At 42.5% G+C, this 22,259-nt stretch overlaps 1 protein-coding gene across 2 annotated transcripts in view; it reads left to right on the forward strand.

Annotated features, from left to right (window-relative positions):
* CMYA5 (cardiomyopathy associated 5) overlaps positions 1-20,128 on the forward strand; it is a 98,448-nt gene extending 78,320 nt beyond the window's left edge. For both annotated transcript variants that reach the window (XM_052646587.1, XM_052646588.1), the window contains 4 exons: positions 9,193-9,326; positions 10,644-10,743; positions 14,050-14,223; positions 19,233-20,128. In XM_052646587.1, coding sequence (XP_052502547.1) covers positions 9,193-9,326; positions 10,644-10,743; positions 14,050-14,223; positions 19,233-19,479 — 655 coding nt within the window. In that variant the 3' untranslated portion in view covers positions 19,480-20,128. The remainder of the gene's footprint in view (positions 1-9,192; positions 9,327-10,643; positions 10,744-14,049; positions 14,224-19,232) is intronic.
* The last annotated feature ends 2,131 nt before the right edge of the window (positions 20,129-22,259 follow it).

The raw sequence follows: 22,259 nt of genomic DNA on the forward strand, positions 1-22,259 counted from the left end.
ATCAACAAACTGTGAAATAATTCATCCTTAATTTCAGAGGCCCAGGGCTGCAAAACTCATTTGTATCTTTTTTGGTTCTCCAATTTAAGAGTTCAGGAGGAAAAGAAAATTCGACTCCTTTGGAGTGGTCATGTGTCTTGTGTCTTTGCCCATCTGGTTCTTAACACCAGCTTTAAAACATTCCTTACAATGTCTGATGGTTCAAAACTCTACTAAACATTAGCTATTTAGCAGTCATCTATATTGCCAACCTCTAGGATGTTAGCTGTAGACAGCTAGTCAGACAGTGGAACTGATAAACAAAGAATCTCAACATTTTATCACCCCTAGCTAACAAAGCAAACCATCCCTAGTTTTCCATTTTATTAGAACCACATTCTTCACTTTGGTTTTCTGCATAGCAGTGCATAATTAAAGTTATTTTGTGTCTTGGAAAGAACAGCAAGCCAAGGATTGTCTGATCCCACTCACTTGTTGGCTCCATAAAGGGGTTATTATGTAAAGTTGCAGCCTCAGTGCTTGGGACAGTATCTGGCATATTGTAGCTACTCAATACGCATGTGTTACCTAAATGGGTATATATCATTCACATTGAATACATAATACTGACAAGAACAATAAAAGTTAGGTCAGTTTTGAGGATAATGTCATTCAAAATCAGAAAAAAAGCCAATTGTGCCCACAGAGTAAAGAAGAATGGTGAATGAGTTAATTTTAGTGAATGGATACTTAATTAGGAGATAGGACTAGTCTAACTTGGAGGACTGGAAACCTTTTCATGGATCACTTATAGGGAAGGACACTTATAATCTTTTTTTATCCATTGGTTACATAACCCTTGCATACATTCTAGGTTCTATGCAAAACCCCTATGCTAAATCAGATGTAAAAACAAAACATACAAAAAAACCCATAAAAAACTGGGTAAGAACAGGAAGCTTTTCTGTGCAGCTCTTCATTACAGGTCTGTTTAATGAGTGAATGAGTAGATAAATGATGGCATTAGCCAATCTCCTTTTGTCCATCTCACTGACTGGAGTCTCTAGCAAAGAAAAGATGGAGAACTAAACAGAACTAAGAACTAAATGAATTTAGATATTTCTCACCCTCAATCCCTGAAAAGACAGACAGCCTTAAAAGCTCTCGTCTGGAGTAGGAAGAGAAATTGAAATGAAGAGGGGAAAAAAGGATGACTAATATGAAATTGCACATACGCACACGGGGGGCACTGATTACCCTTTAGATTAGGGAGTCTAATTTTGGTTGCCAGAACAGAAACACATCCATCTTCAGACTGGCATTCACTCTCCCAGAACGATGACCTCTAGAAATTCCAAAAAGATGCTGGTCAACCTCTTAGAGGAGGTGTTTAAATGCAGTGAGCCCATTGCGCTCCCGAGCCTCCTGACGTGGTGTCTGAAACAGCCGAGCAGTTGTCTCCATGCCATCATCCTCACAGAAAACACATTTGCATACTTTGGTGTGTGGGCACTGTGGCTCCAGCCCAGCAGTCGGCCCCTGTTGGGCTCGGGGGTGGGCGGGAGTGACAATCCCTGGCTTGTGTGTGGGGGCTGAGGGAGCTCCTACTCACCCTTTCCTGTTTTTCTTTGAATGCTCTCCTCAGGGTGGGTGGGCTCAAAACGCTTTCAAAAGTTTTCCACCGCTCGGCTGTTTCCTCAGCTGTTCTGTCTCTCCTGTGTGGAGAGAAGTCAGCAGAACTGTGGGTGGAGGAGGGAAAACTGAGAGAAATATAGTACAGAGATTGGCCGTGTGGGCTGTGCAGAAAGAAGCTGTGCACTGAATGACCAATCTGTGAGACTCAGCACTTCCTGCTCCCCGGCCCCCGGCCAAGGCGACGGGTGGAGAGACCCTCCTGGATCGCCCTCCCTGGGAGGCCCCTCAGGCTGGGCTGGGCTCCGGGGGCTGGATCTATGAGCTCCTGTTTCTCCTGCTTCCGGCTTTTGGGGTCACACGTGGTGGGGCAGGAACAGGATCATCTGTCACAGCTGGGTGATCTAGCTGGGGACACCTGCCACTTGGTCCCTGTAAGGAAAAGTAAGGGTGAATTTCCTAATGAACTCAATGCCTGATCAGGAGACGAAGAATCCCAGCATTTGGAAAAAAAAAAAACCAAAACAAAACGTTTTTTACCAAGCTTTCAGCTGGACAGGTGATGACTGACCACACAGTCTAGGGTGAGTGATTTGACCTTCTGCACAGCCTGTGGGTAAAGGAGACAGTCATTCCTCCCCCATGCTTGCTTCATAGGGTGACAGGAGCACCACTGACATGATTGGGCCAAAATTCACTGAGTAATTAAGAGGGAATAGGATAACCTCCCCCCACTCCCCACAACTCCACCTCCACAGAAATTCTTGGCATTCAGCTTTTTCTAAATGAAATCTTTCTTCCCAAATGAATCTGATTTAACTTTGATCATTTAAAATTCTATACACCTCCTGGTTGTATAGTAAAACCTCAGTCAATGGAAAACCAACCTCTTCTTTTTACTTTTAACTTATGATCTGTCAGTTTTCAAAACGATTCCAATTGTTCACAATGAAAGACTCAGTCATACTAAAGCCACTAAAAACAACCCTGTAAGGGCAAGAGCCAGATAATGCAGAGGTAAGGAGACTGTATCACAAAGCACAGGTTAAGAACAATACCTCAATGGAACATGCAATTTAAATATGAACTTCCTGGCAGCTAAAGTGCAAACAGAAGAGTGGGGGAGAGAGCAAGAGGGAGAAAGAAAGAGATTACATAACTCATCTGTTTTAAAAAAGGAAGCACAGCACTTCACTAAGAGAGACAATTCTAGAGATTCAGTTATAAGATGAATTTTTCATGTAGATCTTTATATAAGGGCTCTTGAACAAGATAATAGTGATTGTCTTTAAGAGCAGTTTTACAAAAGATGCAGAAGCATTCCCTATGTAACCATTTTTTAAACGGGCTCTGAAAGCATGATTTAAATCGCCATTCTGTGCAGATAGTTCTATGGGACCTCAGGTAACTGTCCACCTGTGTGACCTTGGAGTGGTAAAGGAGAGCTTGGAGAATCCAGAAGAATGAACAGATGTTACTAGGTTCTTGGGATTCTCTGCCTGAAATGTAAATGGTATCATTCAAACTTTGGAGGGTAACTAACTATAGAGAAAACTAAACTCTAGGATCCTTCTGCTGGAAAGATCTCTTTGATTGACTCTCTTTGATTGTGTGAGAGATTCTAATTATAGGAAAGCCTGAGTTCCATGGGTCATCAGGATTCTGCCCTCGTGTTATGTTTCTACACTATTATGAACTCATAGTGATGTTTAGTTAACACTGAGTCTTAAAATAAGACTCATTTATCAAATGAAAAGAAAAAGGCCTGTTGAAAAATATTTATTTACTATGTTTAAAAAAAAAGTCAACATATAAAGAATTTCCTTCTTAATCCTGATTGAACCAAAAATTTTCATCTTAAACAGAAAATTCCATGTTTATGGTTAATTAAGTTTTTATAAATGGCTTCCAACAGCTAAAACTGTTTCGTTAGTTGTCCTTGAATTTCATGTTGCTTATGTTCTCATGGATTTTTCTTCTTATTCCTGTTTCTCCTTCCCACCCCTTCTCACCCTGTGCTATCTTACAATTATGTTTTTCAAACCTAACAGATCATTAAAACAACAACAACAACAACAACTGGGATACTCGTCAGAGTTTAGATTCACGGGCCCCTCTTAAGGATTCCTATTCAGAAGGTCTAAAATGCCCAGGCAGGTATGGGAAACACTACTTTACTAGCTGGTCCCCATAGAGCCCAGCAATGTGCTCTCTTCACAGTTCACGTTAAATGGTGTTGATTGACTAGCTGAATGTTGGTGCTGCCAACCATAAGAGCCCACTGTGTTTTTAAAAAACAGTTCATACTTAGCCATCTGTCTGCTCTGCAGTGACAGCACCATCTGTAGGCTGCTTCCAGGAGTCATGGCACTGGGTTTCTCCATGTTGTTTGTACACATGCCGCCCCCTTTTCCTGGGAGGAAATATGTTCAGATCCAGGTATTGGACACGGCAGTGCAGGGGATCACTGCTCCTCGTGGTGACCAGCCCTCAGCTTACCTTGAGCACATGTACACCTTCCATCCAACACAAATTGTTGAATTATAAAATTCCTAGAGAAGTTACTTTATAGAATTCAAACTAATGTGCATTTTGCAAACACATTTAACTAGCTTCTGAACTTGTAATATAGCTCTGAAAGTAAATTGTTTAATTAATTTCAGATAGGTAATACATAAATATGGTACAAATTCAAAAGACATAAAAAAGAATACAGTGAAAATTGTCTCCTTTCTATCTGTACTTCATTTACTCATTTCTCCTTGCCCCCAGAGGCTATTACTGTTAACTGACTCGATGGACGTGAATCTGAGTGAACTCTGGGAGTTGGTAATGGACAGGGAGGCCTGGCGTGCTGCGATTCATGGGGTCGCAAAGAGTCAGACACGACTGAGCGACTGAACTGAACTGAATTGATGCATATTTATCTTTTTAGATAGTCTGTGCATATATAACAGCTATATTTTTTCAACAAATTGTAGCATACTATATATATTTCTTCCACCTTATTTTTCTTATTTAAAAATATTTCTTGGTATCTCATGGCAATACGAATGGAACTGCATTGGTTTAAAAAAAAACCAATTTCATTGTATTCTAAGAATATAATCAATTTATTTGACTAACTGAGAGGCACTTAAGTTGTTTCCATTGTCACAAAGAGCGGAGAAAACCTTGTGCATATATCATTTCATACATGTGCAAGTATATCTGCAGGGTAAATTCCTAGAAGTATCATGATTGGTTAGAAAGTAAGGACATTTTGAGTTTTGATAGATATTAGCAAATTGTCTCCATAGACGCTGTAGCTGTTTACACTCAGGCAAGCAGCATGTAAGAGTATTTGGTTCTCCATACTTTTGCCTGCACAGGGTGTGATAAAACTTGATCTTTCACAGTTTGATAAGTAGAAAACAAAATCTTATTATAGTTTAATTGTGCATTTCTATTATTGGGTTGAACGTCTTTTTGTATATTTCAGAGCTATGTACTTCCTTTTCTATGAACTTTTCATTTCCTTTACCCATTTTTTTTCCTATTAGAGTGTAGTATTTTTTCTTATTGATTTGTAGAAGTTCTTTGTTTTTAAAGGACATCAGTCTTCATCTATGATACAAGCTGCAATTTAAACTTTTTTTGCGATACATATTTTTTTTTAAATGTTAATACTAGTTAATACATACTTTCAAGAGGAAGTGTGGAGTAGGGAATCCAACTTAATTTTTTTCTAATATGGCTATCCAGCTTTGCCAACATTTTCCTTTCTGATTTGAAATAGTTCCATTATTATATATTTAAGAATTTATGTGTTTGGTGCTATTCCCAACCTTTATACACTGTTCCACTGACCCATCTATTTATGCCCTGGTACCATGCCCTCTTTATCATTATAACTTTATAATTTTAGAAGTCATGTAGATTAGGTTGCCCTTTCATGACTTCTTTTTTTTTTTTTTTGCTAGTTTATTTCTCACATGACCTTTAGAGTCCGACTGTGTAGTCCGCTCTAATCCTCTGCCCCTGATAATTCGGTATTTGTTGAGACCATGTTAAGTTGATAGATTAATTTAGGGAGCATTGCAGTTTTTATGATTGTTGCATTTTCCTTTCCAAGAACTGATCTGCCTTTCCTTTTAGTCAGGTCTTTACTGGGCTTTCCTTCATCATCATTTTCAAAAATAGTTTTCATATAAATCCTACACACTTTTGCTATGTTTGCCACTATTCTAAATAAGGTCTTTATTTTGCTTTATCTTCTATCTAGTTGTTATTTGTATATGAAAGATTTTGATTTTTTATATTAGATTCACATCTAGCTATTTCACTAAATTCTGAGTTTTTTAGCTGAGTTTCTTCGGTTTTCTAGATAGCAGTCATATTATCCGCAAGTGATAATAATTTTACCTCCTGCTTCTCAATTTTTTTACCCTCATGTCTCTCTCTGATTTAATGGGAATGCTTTTAGTATTTTCTCATAAGCATTAAGTCCCTAGTGGTTTTCTACTTCATAAAGATCCTTTTCAGTTCTCATGTGAGATATTTCTTGCCCCATTGTCTATGGATAGTTGTGGCAAACTTTTCAGTCATCCCCTGCAAAAACTAAAGAACGAAAGGGCTCAAACTAGAGAAGCCTTTGTTATACTGGGCAAACATCGGCCTTCTGGGGTCTTCCACTCATTTCCATCTGAAATAGCAAAAGAGGGACCAGTCTCATTCACATGGCAGCCCTTCAGACTTCTGAGGAGACAGTAGGTCTCCTTTGAATATTTCTCTCTGCCTTACAACTTTGGAGTTTAACAATATTCACATTCCCAGAACTTCCAATATAAAGCCTTCCCTTCCCACTGTACTGTGGTGCTTGTAGAGAGGATCCCACACTTATGACCCAGAGTGACTCTTTGAGTCATATTTCTTATTGTGTTTTGGATTTTATTATTGGCCCTGAACTTCTAAAATCATCAGACTGGTCACATTGTTGATAAGACTGAAATCTCTTCTTACCTAAGCACCAATAACTCACTGGAGTTCCATGTGCTATTTAATCAATTACCTCAATTTGGATATTCTGTGGATTTTAATTCTCCTCCAGACTATGTGAAGCTCATTATAACCATGTGGATTCAGTTGCAATTATGACAAGTTTTTGGTTTTGAAATAAAAATATCATCATCTATGGAGGAGTGCCACTCTTCAGATTTCAAATTGCAAAATTTGTGAAGTTTTCATGTGGCTCAACAGTAGGGACAGCTGACATGAAAACTTTTGTGGCATTCAAGTGAGATCAGACAGAATAAATAGACATAGGGTTGAACCATTTGTATCTGAGCTTTTTTGCCTTCGTCTTGGTGTTTGAGCATATGATAGTAACTTATAAACAATAAAACCCTACCATATTTCATATGACTTCCATTTTCATGCCTGGTGCTTTTGTAGATTCAGTGAGGGCATGGTGCATATTTTTCATGTCTACATGACCTGTTTGCACAGTCATCCCATATATTGGATTCTGTACCATGTAGACTTTTGTTCTTTAAATGACTAATAAGACATAGCATGTAATTGACTCTCTCTCTCTCTATATATATATATACATATATATATACATATAATTTCCTCCTTGACAGACTTCATAAAATTTAAGAGCAAAACTTAACCCCAGAACAGCATCCTTGGCATTTAATAACTTCATTATCACAAAATGAAACCCTTATGTTATATCCAGTTTCTAGAGATGAAATTTCCTCACCTAGTCCTGTCAAGCAGGGGCAGGACCTGAGCATATGATAAATGATCAATAAATAGTTATTTAATGAGTAGATGAAGTGTGAAATTCAGTTCAGATCTGAGTGTGCTTATTGAGACAATAAGCTTGTTATAATTAATGTACACTGAAAACATATCTTCAGTCATCAGTTCAAACAAGGTCAGCAATACATTTAACCCAGAATAATGATGTAGATACTCGTTTAGAATTGTATTTTTAGTCATAGGACCTGGTGTTTTTTTTTAATTAGTTGAAGCATAATTAGTTGTCAGTGGACATGTAGCTCAATTTCATCCATCCATTCTCCCCTGCATCTAAAGAGAGTACCCTCCAAGGGCCTGGTTAGGTGGTAGGTTCTGAAATTACAACCAATAAGGTTTGGGGAATTTACAGGGACCTTTCTCAGGGCCAAGTACTAAATAGCAAATACACAAATAGACCCAGGCTTCTCCCCTCTGTGGCCCCTCCTGCTGAGAAACACAAGGGGTTTCCCTGCTTTTAGACACAGGGCTGCCCTGGTCCGGAAGGAATTGTTACTCTGTACAGATTTTCTGCTTCGAAAAAGTCTAAATTAATTTGTTTCCTGGATCAGTGATACTTTTTCCTTTTCATGGTCCTTCATGGTATTCTCTAAGGTAGATATTGAGAATGAAATAAATCAACAGAAGGAGGAATAACCTGAAAAAGAAAATCAATCTGAGAATGAACAGTGGCCATTCTTGATTCTAATGATTTTGTGGCACATTCATTAATAACAAAATAAAACCAAAGAAAATAAGAACAATCAAAGCAAACAGTTAAAAAAAAAAAACTCTCTGTCTCTGAGAATGGATTTGAAGGCTATTGTGCTATTGTCTTCAATGACTAGTATCCAGTGCACATCTAAGAGGGACAGGATTCTGATTCTGTACCACTCGGATTAGAACTTCTTCTATTAGCAAGGAGCCTAACTTGTCCAAAGTCTCCCCAGATGGAGGGTAAAAGAAGAGCACTTGTATACTTTGTTTGTATAAATGCCCTAGGATATGATAATCACGCAGATTAAAGAGAATGGAAAAGAGGCACAAAAATGATTCCAGCTCATTTCAAGTTCAGAACTCCATCTTCACATCCAGCAAGTCCATTTAGCTTAAGTGGTTGGGATGTTACAGTGTACTTGCCGAGCCTACTGCCTTTCCAATACCATGACCAGTATTTTTCTTTTGTTGTAAATGGGAGGTTTAGGAACAACTTTGGGGATTTTATTTGGCAGTTAGAATTCTCTTTTCTTGCCAGGATTAAGTTTTCTCTAAAGGATGTTGTCTTCTTTAGAGATCCTCAGTTTCATTAACTTGGGTGACTTTGACATGATGGCTATGTACAAAATCATCACTTCAAGTTTTCCACTATTCAGGATCTGTTAATTAGATAGTGGTTTTTTTTTCACATTATAGATTAGTTTAACATCATCTTAATCCACAAGTGCCCTCTTGGCAAGAATTTCATAAAGGAAACAATGTATGCTTGGAGACTCATTAACCACAAAATTAGTCTATTTTCTGAATTAAAAAAAAAAGTTTCATTGACTCTGTTCCAAAGAGCATTCTGGAAGGCATAATATTAGACAAAAGTTGACCAAGGTAGAAATGATTTGATAAAGTAAACTTACTGGAAGATGGCCATTTTATAGAATCTGACTTGCTAACTCCATGGTCATAAAAAGGGAAAAATAAGTGATTTGTTAATAGAAGATGTTCACGCACTGCAGGACTGAAATATGATGTATTGTTTAGCACGTAGCATTATTTTTAAAATTATTATTTTCCTTTCATGTTTAGATCTTTCTCTGGAATTAAAGGACTCCAGCTGAAAGTTAATCTCCAACCCAATGAGAATTACTTTTTCTACGTGAGAGCCATCAATGCGTTTGGGACAAGTGAGCAGAGTGAAGCTGCCCTCATTTCCACCAGAGGTACTTCCTTTGCACACAGAGAACTACTTCCAAACATTCCCGTTCCTTCCCTCCACCACCCAGAGAAAACATCCTAGAGGGCCACTTCTTAAGCTCCCAGTCTGCTGGCAATGCTAGGTTTTTGGCATAAGGACCCAGGGTTGGCCAAAGGTCAAGGTGTTTCTTTTATTTTTCTGGTTTAAGACTACCCATTGGCTATCAGTCAGGTGCTTAAAAAATTAAAAAGAAAAAAAAACATGCTGGGGGTCCACTCCTGAAAATCCTGATCTAATTTACTGAGATATGGGCTTTGACATGTTTTTAATCTCCTCAGATGATTCATGTTTGGTTTATAATCTTCTGTAGATGGTGGGTATGTTTTGAGTCTGTGAGTGTGTGTGTGTGTGTGTGTGTGTGTGTGTGTGTGTGTGTGTGTGTTGGGAAGAGTGGGATGAAGATATTCTTGATACATGACACTGTGAACTCCATGAATAATCTTCCAGTCTTATTCTTCTAATTATTTTCCATGCCTTGCTCATGGTGGTGCCAGTTTATGTTTGTTGAATACATGAATGTATGAGTAACTCAAGAAAATGATAACTGTTCAAGGGCCTTTTGGGGAAAATACCCTGATGATGCCAATAAAAAGTACTGGGCTGTTCTCAATTATTGTGAAAAGAAATGAGGAATGGAAAGGTGATCATTTTTTATCTTATCCTAGACTCAAAGACTGAGGCCGAAACTTGAGGGTGGCCCATTAAGTGACTGGCTTAACCAGCAAAAAGTTGTGCACAAGCCATGTGTGCTGTGTGCTGTGGTTAGGGACAGCGTGATGTTTGTAGAGAGCAGACGGGGGAACTGTCTGCCCAGAAGTGTTCCCCACGGTCCCAGTGTGGTGCCTGTACCGTCCACTGTTAGAAGCACTCCTGGAGGTTACACCAGTGCCATCTTCAGACCTGAACGTGCACATGGGTCTCCCGAGGAGCTTGTTAAAATAGAGATTGAGATTCAGGAAGCGAGGGGGAAGGCCTGAGATTCTGCCTTTCTAACTAGTTTCCAGGTGAGGTAGGTGCTGGGTGGGGAGCATACTTCGTATAACAGTAGGTGCTAGATTTGGGCTGAGGGGGGTTTCACACTCCTGTGGCACCAGGCAAGGTGACAAGTCACTAGCTCATGAGACCTGATCATGGATAGAATTTTGCCATGGGCCTGAAAACACCCTGGGGGCAGGGGGTGGGGGTGATTTTGATGTCAGAAGCAAGGGGAAACTAAGATCTGAAAGGTGGGGCTTGGCCAGGGACGTTGTAACATTATAATCCTGTTTTCTGATCGCAATAGGAACCAGATTTCTCTTGTTGAGGGAAACGGCTCATCCTGCTCTGCAGATTTCCTCAAATGGGACAGTGATCAGCTTCGCTGAGAGGAGACGGCTGACAGAGTGAGTAGAAGGAGAAGGCACGAGAGGCCTTGTGTGGCCTCACCTGCCACATCCTTGGTTGGGTGCACACGCTGTGTGACAGCAAGCACAAATTGCAGAGTTCGGTTATGGTTTGTTACTAAGGGAAAGTGATGGAGATAGTTCAAACATGGAGCAAGTGTCAATATTTTTATTGGAAATACAAGCACAGATGGTTTTGTTTAGCACATAGGCTGTTTTAAGGCGTTATCTCTGGTTCAGTGAAAAAAGAGCCTGGGTTCATTCTTCGATTATATTCAACAGCAAATCACGTTTTGTATCAATCCACTTGAAAAGGAATAGAGGAGAATGACATTTTGTTGAGTTTCTGGAGCTGGCCACATGCAGGACTTTCAAGATCTTGCCCCCTCTGCCCCGGAAGGGCCCACAAAAGGAGAGTGAAAGTGTTAGTCATTCAGTCCTGTCTGACTCTTTGCAACCCCATGCACTGTAGCCCCCCAGGCTCCTCTGTCCATGGGATTCTCCAGGCAAGAATACTAGAGTGGGTTGCCATTTCCTTTTCTAGGGCTGACCCAGGGCGCAAACCAGGGTCTCCTGATTGCAGGCAAATTCTTTACTGTCTGAGCCACCAGGGAAGTCCCCCACAAAAGGAAGCAGCAAAGTAAAAAGAGGGCAGAAGGGGAGGGCATAGCATGGAGAGGGCTCTGCAATTTGTCTGCAATCACTCATGGTTATTTTGAGGGTCCAAATGGAAGAAAGTGAAAGACTCTCGAAAATCGTAACCCATGTGAAACATGCTCCTGTGGGCACTGGTGTGCCAGGGGTGGACAGCCAGCAAGCTCTCACTACTGCCCTGAGCCCACCAACGGCGACTCACACTGTTTTCTTCTTAGGCTGCTATTCACCTGTCTGTGGCTCAGGTCAGGTATTACTTGGAAAGGCTTGGAAATGGCCAAGCCTTCTCTGGGCTCTGGCACCCTTTGATCGTATCTACAAAAAGTTCTGAGCACCTGTGGAATCCTACATCAGCTATTCCATCTTGACTGGTCCTCAGGCAGCCCTGTCGTCCACATCTTTGAATCCCCAGAATCTATCCTAGGGTCCAGAACACTGGAAGTGCTAAACATATACCAATAAGTGAATTCAGGAGGAAAAAAAAGATTTAAGAAATAGATTTAGATTTTCGGTCTCTTTTGGATTTCTCAAAAAATCAAAGAGAAAAGAAGTATATTGGAGGTTGGTTCATAGATGACTGACGATAATAACTGTTCAGTTTAGTTCAGTTGCTCAGTCATGTCTGATTCCTTGTGACCGGGAAGCACGCCAGGCTTCCTGGTCCATCACCAACTCCTGGAGCTTACTCAAACTCATGTCCATTGAGTTGGTGATGCCATCCAACCAACTCATCTTCTGTCATCCCCTTCTCCTCCCACCTTCAATCTTTCCCAGCATCAGGGTCCTTTCCAGTGAGTTGGTTCTTCATATCAGGTGGCCAAAGTATTGGAGTTTCAGCTTCAACATCAGTCCTTCCAATGAATATTCAGAAATGTTTTCCTTTAGGGTTGACTGGTTGGATCTCCTTGAGGTCCAAGGGACTCTCAAGAGTCTTCTCCAACACCACAGTTCAAAAGCATCAATTCTTTGGCGCTCAGCTTTCTTTATAGTCCAACTTTCACATCCCTACATGACCACTGGAAAAACCATAGCTTTGACTAGACGGACCTCTGTTGGCAAAGTAAAATCTCTGCTTTTTAATATGCTGTCTAGGTTGGTCATAGCTTTTCTCCCAAGAAGCAAGTGTCTTTTAATTTCATGGCCGCTAATAATAATAGATAATAACTGTAATGTATTTGATAGAATTATATTAATTATTAATCTGAAAATTAGTTCATACATATCAAGCAACCAGGTTTTACTCCAGAAAGCAAGCGCCCATCAGTAGCCACCTCTCTGAAATGAGGTTGTTGGGTAAAGACACAAGAAAGTGAGATACATTCTCTTGTGTAATCATTTTCTCACCTGCTAAAGGGGAGCAGAAGATGGTGCTGACTGAATATTAATGCTGCTTAAATTAAAAATGCTGCCTTGCTGTCTCAGCCATTTCAAAGCAAAACTGAGCAATTCATGCAAACAAGGTCACCCATCAGCAGGTGAAAGTGCTTTGGTTCACTTCACCATGCCTGTTACAAAAGTAGCTGAGGTGAGACAAAAAGAAACCTTTCAACAGGCTCTTAGGCATACCTACTGCGATCTAAAGAGGCCCCAGCCCCCAAGACTGTTGACCGCAAGCTTCTCCAGAGCACGAACAACACACCCGCTTCCCCCGCACTACCCTCTGCTCTGGCCTCCCCAGACGCCTGCTGTCCAGGAGCAGCACCTGGTTTGGTCTATGTGCCCAGGAAGGTCCTCAGACACGGGAACTCATGGTTAAAGGTTTTAGAGACTCCATTTTGTGTGCGTGCAAGTTTTGGGGGAAAAACTCTCCAAGTCATTCTCTCTTAGCGTTCTCCTCTTGCCTGCTTTGTATTTCCTCACTCCCTTTCAAAGCCGTGCAGGCGTCACTTCGGTCATGTCCGACTCTTTGTGACCCTACGCACTGTAGCCCACCAGGCTCCCCTGTCCGTGGGATTCTTCAGGCCAGAACACTGCAGTGGGTAGCCATTCCCTTCTCCAGGGGATCTTTCTGACCCAGGGACTGAACCCATGTCTCTTATGTCTCCTACATTGGCAGGTGGGTTCTTTACCATTAGGGCCACAGATTGGTGCCGTTTCTTTTTATCCTGTGCGTGTGTGTTCAGTCATCAGTCACGTCTGATTCTTTGCAACCCTATGGACTACAGCCCGCCAGGCTCCTCTGTCCATGGTATTTCCCAGGCAAGAATACAGAGTGGGTTGCCATTTCCTTCTCCAGGGGTTCTTCCCAACCCAGGGGTCAGACCTGAGTCTCCTGCGTTTCCTGCATTGGCGGATGGGTTCTTTAACAGTGAACCACCCGGGAAGCCCTCTTTTTTTTTTTTTTTTTGGAAGCCCTCTTCTTTTTATCCTATCATTATTCTAATTATTTTCTAGTTCCCAGTTCCTCTAAGAGATTCTATGTGTAATACATGCGTGTTGTGTGTGGCAGCAGAAATACATTAAAAGCATGTTGAATGTTTGGGGAATTCTGTGGCCCTCAGGTCAAGGTCAGGGACAGCACGAACAATGAATGTCTTTAGTCAAATTCCAGCAGTTTCCAAGGATAGAATCCTGCTTAAACTGTGGGTGCGTTTATGAACGTTGATCTCTATGAAATAAAGGTTGCCAATTCCTGATGAACTTTGCCTGCAGAATCCCATCAGTGCTGGGTGAGGAGCTGCCTGCCTGTGGCCAACACTACTGGGAAACCACCGTCACAGACTGCCCAGCCTACCGACTGGGCATCTGCTCCAGCTCAGCTGTGCAGGCTGGCGCCCTGGGACAAGGAGAGACCTCGTGGTACATGCAGTGCTCTGAGCCACAGAGGTAAGCTGGGGCCTGCCCCCTTCTCCCAGTCTAAGTGTCATGAGTCGATGCCTAGGCCGAGGGCTCTGAGGGGCCTGATAAGTAGCACCTCACTTCCCTGCCCCAGCTCTGAGCCAGCTGAGAAAGAAGAGAGTCAAGTATCGAGTTGGCCCAAAAGTTCATTCAGGTTTTTCTGTAAACAAACTTTTGGGCCAACTGATACATGGAGACTCAACTATTACTCTGATTACTGAGGAAGCCAGTTTTAGAGAATGTGGTTCATTTGTGAGAGCAAAACTGTTTCTTATCTCAAATCCTCTTTAATAGATTTGTACCCACCCAAAGTCTTGGCCAAGCCAGCTTCCCACACTGCAGGACAGAGTAGGTGGCTGGAAAAGGACGTGTGTCTCCTCAGGAAGCTCGTAATGAAAAGTTAGGAAACTGGGTGTGTGGCCAGGTTTTCCTTCAAAGTCCACCCCAGGGTGGGGAGAGACCGCAAGGGTAATGCTGAAAGGGCTCCCTCCATTGAGGAGTCAGTAGGACTGAGGAAGAAGTGGATCCCAGCACCCCATCCCCCCCACTGCCACTGGTCTATATTAGGGGTTGGCAAACTACAACCCACAGGCCAAATATGACCTGCTGACCTTTTTGTAAATAAAGTTTTATTGGAATACAGCCAAGTTCATTTGTTTCCATATGGCCTATGGTTGTTTTTTGCTATAATGGCAGAGTTGTCTAGTTATAACAGATACCAAATAACCCCCAAAGCCCAAGATATTTACTGTCTGGCCCTTTACAGACAAAGTTGACTAACCCCTGGTCTGTATTATTGGTGTGACTGACCTGGGGTTCTGGGACTCTTTTTTTTGCTGTTGTTTTTAAATTTCTTTTTAATTTGTTGTTTTTGTTTTGGTTTTTTGACCATGAGGCATATGAGATCTGAGCTCCCTGACCAGGGATCAGACCCACACCCTCTGCATCGGAAGGTGGAGTCTTAACCCCTGGACCACTCGGGAAGTCCCCTTAGACTCTTTAGTCAATTTCCGTTGATAAGAATCTAGACGAGGAATTCAGGCAAGGCTTTACTGGGACTCGTGCTGCAGCAGGAGCGAGCAAAGACAAGGAACGGGGTTCCCTTGCTCCCTCCCTGAGGAGGGGTGAGCTGGTCCCTTGGAAGGAGGGTAAAGGTGGATCGGTGGGTGATGCTGGAGCAGTGGCTTAGGGGGTCTGCCCACCCCCTTGGCGGTGCCGTGTGCATGTATCACGGGCAGTACCCTGCTTTTGCTCCCAGCCCCTCAGAAGTGGCAGTTGAGTTTGGGCCTTTCGTATCTTGTCCATAATTTGCCCCAGCCGGGCACACACGTCGTTATTTTTAGTGTCTTTGTTGTTCCAGGAGACATTTGTCCAGGTGCAAGTGCCGCAGTAAACGGTCCCAGGTTGTAGACTGTCTCATTAGTATTGTCTAATTGGTTGATATGAAAAAGCCATAAACCTGCATTAGTCTCAGAGAGATAAGGCAAGCAAGCTATGAGCCGAACATGCACACAAGACGGTCTAATAAAAGAGCATGAGGCTGGGGCCAGGAACCTAATTTGAGTCCTGGCTCCATTCTTAAATAGCTTCCTATTGACTCCTCACCAGAAGTTGGTTAATCCTGTGAGCAGATCTGTCTTGGTTAATCTGTGCCTCATTTGTCTTGTCAGGGGACAGTGACACCTAGCCTACTCCATTTGGGGGTTGTGAGGGTCACATGAAGTCATGTACAAGGAAGAGCTTTGAAACTGTAAAGACTCAAATATGAGGCATTATTCAAATGGAATGCTTAAAAAGGAAGCAGTGCTTGCAAGTTCCCAGAAAAAGGCCCACAGATTGGATTTTGCATATTTATCGCTGCACATCTCTCCCTGTATCCTACTTGACAGAGTTTGATTCTCTGACAAGGTTCACAAGGACACCATCTCCAAGAGCTTTTCAAAGTCATACTCCATCAAATCAGAGCAATTATGATTAATTGATGTTCAGTGCTGTGCGATCCTTGAGGACCCATCCTCTGCCCAGAGTTGAAAAATCATTCAAACCCAGAGTTTATGATCGGTAGACTTAGAGTTGGAACTAGGTATTGATTTCATGAAGATTTCCTTAGACAACTGAACCCTTAAGAACCTAAAGGCAAGCCTCCAATAACAAAGTTCTAGACTCTAGAGAACAGAACAGTTAATTTCACTCAGCAGGTTCAACAGCTTTGGTCTTTGGCTTTTGTCACCCAGGGTAGGTTCTGTAGATTCTGGGAGAATGGACGCGCCTGTCTGTATGATCACAGCACAGAGAGGTCAGGTCTTAAGTGCCTCATTCCATGGTCCAAACAGAGCACCCTGGCCTTCAGGTCACTGAGAGTGCTGCTACAGCAGAGCCTCCTGTGTTTTTCCATTTTTCTGGCTTCATGATTTAAATGAAGCAGTATTACTCTTGATTCTACTTGCATCTAGTGTAAGATGTCATGGTGGGAGAGGAGAAATGAAGAGTCTTAAGGAGAAAGAATCAGTTGCATTTCTTCCTGTCTGTCCCTAACTTACTCCTCGAGTTCAAGGCTTCCCTTCCTTTACCAGTCTCTCCCACAGCCCCCAGGCCTGTGCTCTTCTTCTAGTTTCTAACCACTCCAAGCCATTCTAAGTGTCACCACTGGCAAATATTTCTAAAATGTCATTTACATCATGTCCCTTCCTTTTCTGCTAAAGAAATCTATAAACATAAACAGTGGTGCCAGCACTCTGGGACCACAGTGAAAGCGGGAAGCCCAGAAGAATGTCACCAGGCTGGGGGACAGGAGTCCTGAGGGAAGCAGCCACTGGGGTGGAAAGGAGTCTGGGCTCATTCTCAGCCAGCAGTGAGATGCACCAGGGTGGGCTACACAGGTAGGGACCCTCGCCCAGGCAGTTCCAGGGTCAGGCAGATGTCAAGAATCAGGCTTCCGAATGACCCTTGTCTGAACAAGAACTAGCAGTCCAAAGGATGGGGAGGGAGTCATTCCACAGACAGGCCTTGTTTCAGGCTGGAGTGCAGCTTGGAGAACGAAGTGATGTGCTCAGTGGGAAATGGGGCAGAAGCAGGACAGGGTGAATTCCAGGCCCTGCAGAACGGTTGGGTCCAAGGCTCCCTGGAATGTCCTTCCCTCCATGGTAGCAACTTGCTCAGGGACTGACTGGGGCTGGGCCTGTGGGCACTGGGGATCTTCCAAGCAGGGTAGGGAAATAGCTCAGATGGGCATTCAGAACCCTCTCGACCAGTCCTGTCCAGTCACACATTCTGAAAAACTAGAAAAATGGTAGATGTGGCTATTGAGCACTTGGAATGTGGTTAGCAAGACTGATGAACTGAATTTTGAATTTTACTTAATTCTAATGTAAGTGGCCATATGTGCCTCTTGGCTACTATATTAGACAGGGCAGGCCAGTATAGAGCCTGGCCTCTGACTTACCTATCCAAGTAACACTCTCAAAGTCATTCACATGTCCCCTCCTGACTGGTCAAGCAGATGGCATACAGGTTTATTCTGCCACCTCATCATTGCCTCTGCTGCCCCCACAGCTTGGATCACCTCACCCTTTTCCCCCTTATCCAGTCCTGACCTTTCTTTGGCTGAACGTGCACCCACCTGCTCCCCAAGCCTTCTATAAGAACACCAGCTACACTGATATTCCCCTCATTGCCACTCACAGCCTCTGTGTGCTTTACAGGTTCTAAAATTTCATAGTGTTCTGCCATATTTCACATTGGCAAGGCACTGAAAAGGTCCTTTATCACTGTGGAAGTCTCGCTTACCTTCCATCCCCGTAAACCTCTTCCCTTTTGAATGAGCTTCATTCGGCAAGGAAGTTGCCAACTTGCCATTCCCTGCGCTCAAGCTTCTAGGCATTTAAGAGAGACGCCGCAAGTCTTCAAGGCCCTTCTCTGCCTCACCAGAGGTATGCAGGCTCTATGGCCCAGTCTGTTCAGCGTCACTCCCACCCTCAGACCTGTCAGATCCGCAGACCACACACCTGTCCCTCAGCTCTTCTCTTGTGCTTTCAGGGCCCCACCCTCTGTTTCTAAGATCACCAGGAGAAAACTCCCACCTTATGTTACTCTTTTGCACAGAGCAGTTTCGCTTTTTCTGTTCAGCAATTTCTCGCTCCCAACCCGTCCTTGTCCTTGAACCTTTCCTTTCACAACCAAACCACGTCCATGAAATGTATCAGAAAACACGTTCCCCATCTGTGCCCAGAGCTGGAGTCTGAGCCCCAGCCTATGCTGAAGTCATAAACAGTTTTCCTTCTAGTTCAGTAGAGTATGGGTTCCTTGAAGGCAAGGACAGTATGCTGTGGTCCTTCATATCCCCCAGAGGTACAGAGGTTTAAGTGAAAACATGGTGAACTGAATGTATCTGAACTTAAGAGAGAAATCAAAGGTAACCCCCCTTGGCGGTGAGGCTGCAGAAAACATGGAGAAGATGAACAGGAAAGTTGGTTTGGGGCAAGGGCATTGTACAAAGGATGAAATTGGACAGAAATAACGACATAGTTCTTAAACTTCATTAAGGCCCTTATATAAGTCACTTACAAATTTTTTAAACAGTAAAATTAATGCATTTTATGGAAGGCGAGCCTGCAGTACTTTTTAAAATACATGGCAGCCTCAAAGGAGTTTTATTCAAAAGAATGACACACCATGAATGCGGTAGTTAAAACATGTGGGCAGCCGGGAAAGAATTAAAATGTGGAGAAAAATCACAAGGGAGGCATATGTTGGTTATTCTGGGCCTGCCTCCTAATGTAGAAGTAGCAAAATTATTAAAAAACGCTCGTCTGTTGGGAAGAGCTATGCATTTTAGCATCTAGGAGGGATCTGGCTAAGGTATTTGGGGCAATGTTAGTGCAACTCCTTATTGTGAACTGAGATCAATAACTGCAAAATCGGTTGTCTCCAGGTGATTTTCTTTATCGTAGTCGTTCAAGATTTCCAAAGTTTTCAACTCCCATTCTGTTCCATTGCAGATACACATTTTTCTACAGTGGCATTGTGAGCGATGTCCATGTGACTGAGCGTCCCGCCAGAGTGGGCATCCTGCTGGACTACACTACCCAGAGGCTGCTGTTTATAAACGCTGAGACTGGACAGATGCTCTTCATCATCAGGCACAGGTTTAACGAGGGCGTCCACCCTGCCTTCGCCCTGGAGAAACCCGGAAAATGTACTTTACACCTGGGGATAGAGCCCCCCGATTCTGCAAGGCAGAAGTGATCATTGGCTTTCAGAGTTTCCAAGAGCAAAATTCAAATTTTGGAGGAGGGGGCTGCTCGGTTGTTCTTTCTTGTGGGTGCTAGACAGCATTCAAAAATTTGAATACAGCATTCAAAAAACACTTGCATGAATGATAGCTCCATGCACAGTGATCAATATGCGAGCCAAACCACCAAGAAAACCTTGAATTTCTAGACTGTGGTGTGAGTAGAGGATGGAAAAAGCAACCTCTGCCCTTCAGTTTATATATGTTTGAGTTCTTCCCTAAGTGAAAAGGATTTATACCTGACTTGGGAATCGAAACAGCGAAATGGACTCCCACCTATGTCGCCAGTGAAAGAAATCCTTGAGGGACAGGTCTGTGTCCCTTCCTGAGTGAAGGGAAGGTTGTGCTGGTAATACACCTCCTCCGAAAAGAAACAACTACTTTTTCCATAAGAAATATGTCATCTCACTTCACTAAAGAATGCTGAGTCCTAATCAGTAGAGAAAATGTTTTAACCATTCTAAGCTGATAATGAATTCTTTTGTAACCATTATATACTGTAGAACACGAGTCTCTTTTCCCTGAAATTTTAAATGTAGAAAAATGCTAGATGTTAGAGATTTCCTTTTTGTTAAATAAATGGTTAGAGTCTATAAAACAAAACATGTTATGTGAACTTACTACATGTGACTTGCAAGCCTGGCGTCTCTGGATGGGACAAACTGCAGATAAAGAGTCACCACACTGCAGTGGGTGGTACTACCACTCATTTTCCTGTGAGAATTTATACATGTAAGCTTTAAAATCTAAACATTTTCAGCCTATAGTTACAGACAACTACCAGAAACTGAGAATCTCTTTTTGCTAAAAATAAAATGGTTGGTCATTTTAAGATATATTGAAATCTCTCAAAATCTTCCTAAAATATGTATGTGTAGAGTTGATAAATATAAAATGCATGTTGAGATGATTGCTCTTGTTCTCTACAATACAAATACTTTGATTGTACTTGCAGATTTATTTAACATTATGAATTCAGTTGTTTTCTTATATCAAGAAATAATGTCCTACTTTTGGTACATACCCTAAAATCTATTGTTTAATAGCTGGAAAAGCCAAATTGGGTGTATAACTACATTAACAGAGTGACTTCAAAGCCTTCCTCATCCTGCTTTGAAATTAGGGCAACTGCTGGCAAGAAGGATAGTTAATGAAAACAAGGATTAATGTGCTGCTTTGTGGGAAACACTGTCTTCCTTTTTTACAAGCCTTAAAATGATAATCAGGTTCTGACTAATCAGCAACTCATGGTCATTATTACTTTTTGGGGTGGGAATATAGTGTAATTAAAAACAATAACAAAAGGAGCAGTGACCACGTGGATTTTAGAATTTGACTCAGTTTGGATTCCTCCAAAAGTAGACCAAAGAGATAAAGATTTAGTGCAAGTTATTTACATAGGAGGCGATTCTAGGAAACACAGGAGGCAATTCTAGGAAGCACAGGAGAGGAAGTGGGGAAAGTGAGAAAGGAAGTGGGGAAAGTGAGAAAGGAAGAGGCAAGAGAGTCTAGAGGACATGTTTTATGGGTGGGTTATTGCAGTGGGGGCACCCTCCGAAACCACTAGGAACATGCCAGAGGTTAACGTGTAAGCACTCCTGTCCAACCCAGTTGGGTGAGCATTGCCCCTGGAGACCTCGGGGCACATTAAATTCCCTTCCCTACCTTTCCAGGTTGTGTTCCCTGAAGGCTCTTGTGGCCACAAGAAACCCCTCAAAGGACACAAGAAACACAGGTGCCTGATACAGCTGACAGCAGGCCGAGCACCCTCTAATGCAGCTGCTGGTGCACTCAGGCCAGCCACGCGGAGGCGCACAGGGCGCCAGCAGCGTCCGCCGTCAAGATGGAAGCAGCTCCGGTGTTACGGCGGAAGCCGTGTAGTAATGGGAGGAGCTAGGATCAAATCGTGGCTCAGCCCTTCTACATCATGACTCAGGGCAACTCAGATGCTTTAGTGATGCCTTTTTCTCAGGATAATTATAAACATAAGGTTAAATAAGCACGTGAAACAGCCCAGTATTTTTAGCTTACAACGTCCTGACGAGGATGCCAGAGACCTTCTGTGGCGACCTTCCACCGCATCGCCGGTAAGTGGGCCCCTATCTCTGACCCCGTAGCAAGTGGATGCTGGCAGGGAGGACAGTGGGGTTGGGAGCTCATGGTTTAGCTGCCTTTGTCTGTTAACCGACAGGCGGTGGTTCCTAGGGGACTGGTCCCGTGCAGACAAGTAGAGTGAAGCTAATGCTGTTTCCCCCACATCCTCCTCCTTGGCCCTTACTCTCTGAGCTCCTTTTGCGTTCTTGTCTTTCCTCTTCACGCAACGCAGATCTTCAGCGAGAGGAAAGGAAGGCAGAAAATTTCTGTTCAAATTTCTCTTCTGGAAATTTGTTGATGGTCAATGTATAGCTCATGCATTATTTCTTAATGCTCATCAGGTCGTTGCACAATAAAAATTTCCATTTTATGGATGAGGAAACCAGTCTCAGAGCAGTTAAATAACTTGTTCATAGCCAGAGCTGGCAGGGAGCAGAGCATGGATTTAGATATAGCTTGCATCCAAAGCTAGAAGAATAAGATGATTATATTTTGCTTTGTTTTTAATCACAGATCATTTTTCTACATATACATTGTACATGAAAGTTACCAGTCTATGCATACTCATATGCACACCACACATACACATATGAATATACATATATACACACATACATTCATTCATACCTCCACTTTCTCT

The sequence above is a fragment of the Budorcas taxicolor genome, chromosome 10 (genome assembly GCF_023091745.1).
Source record: "Budorcas taxicolor isolate Tak-1 chromosome 10, Takin1.1, whole genome shotgun sequence".
NCBI lineage: Eukaryota > Metazoa > Chordata > Mammalia > Artiodactyla > Bovidae > Budorcas > Budorcas taxicolor.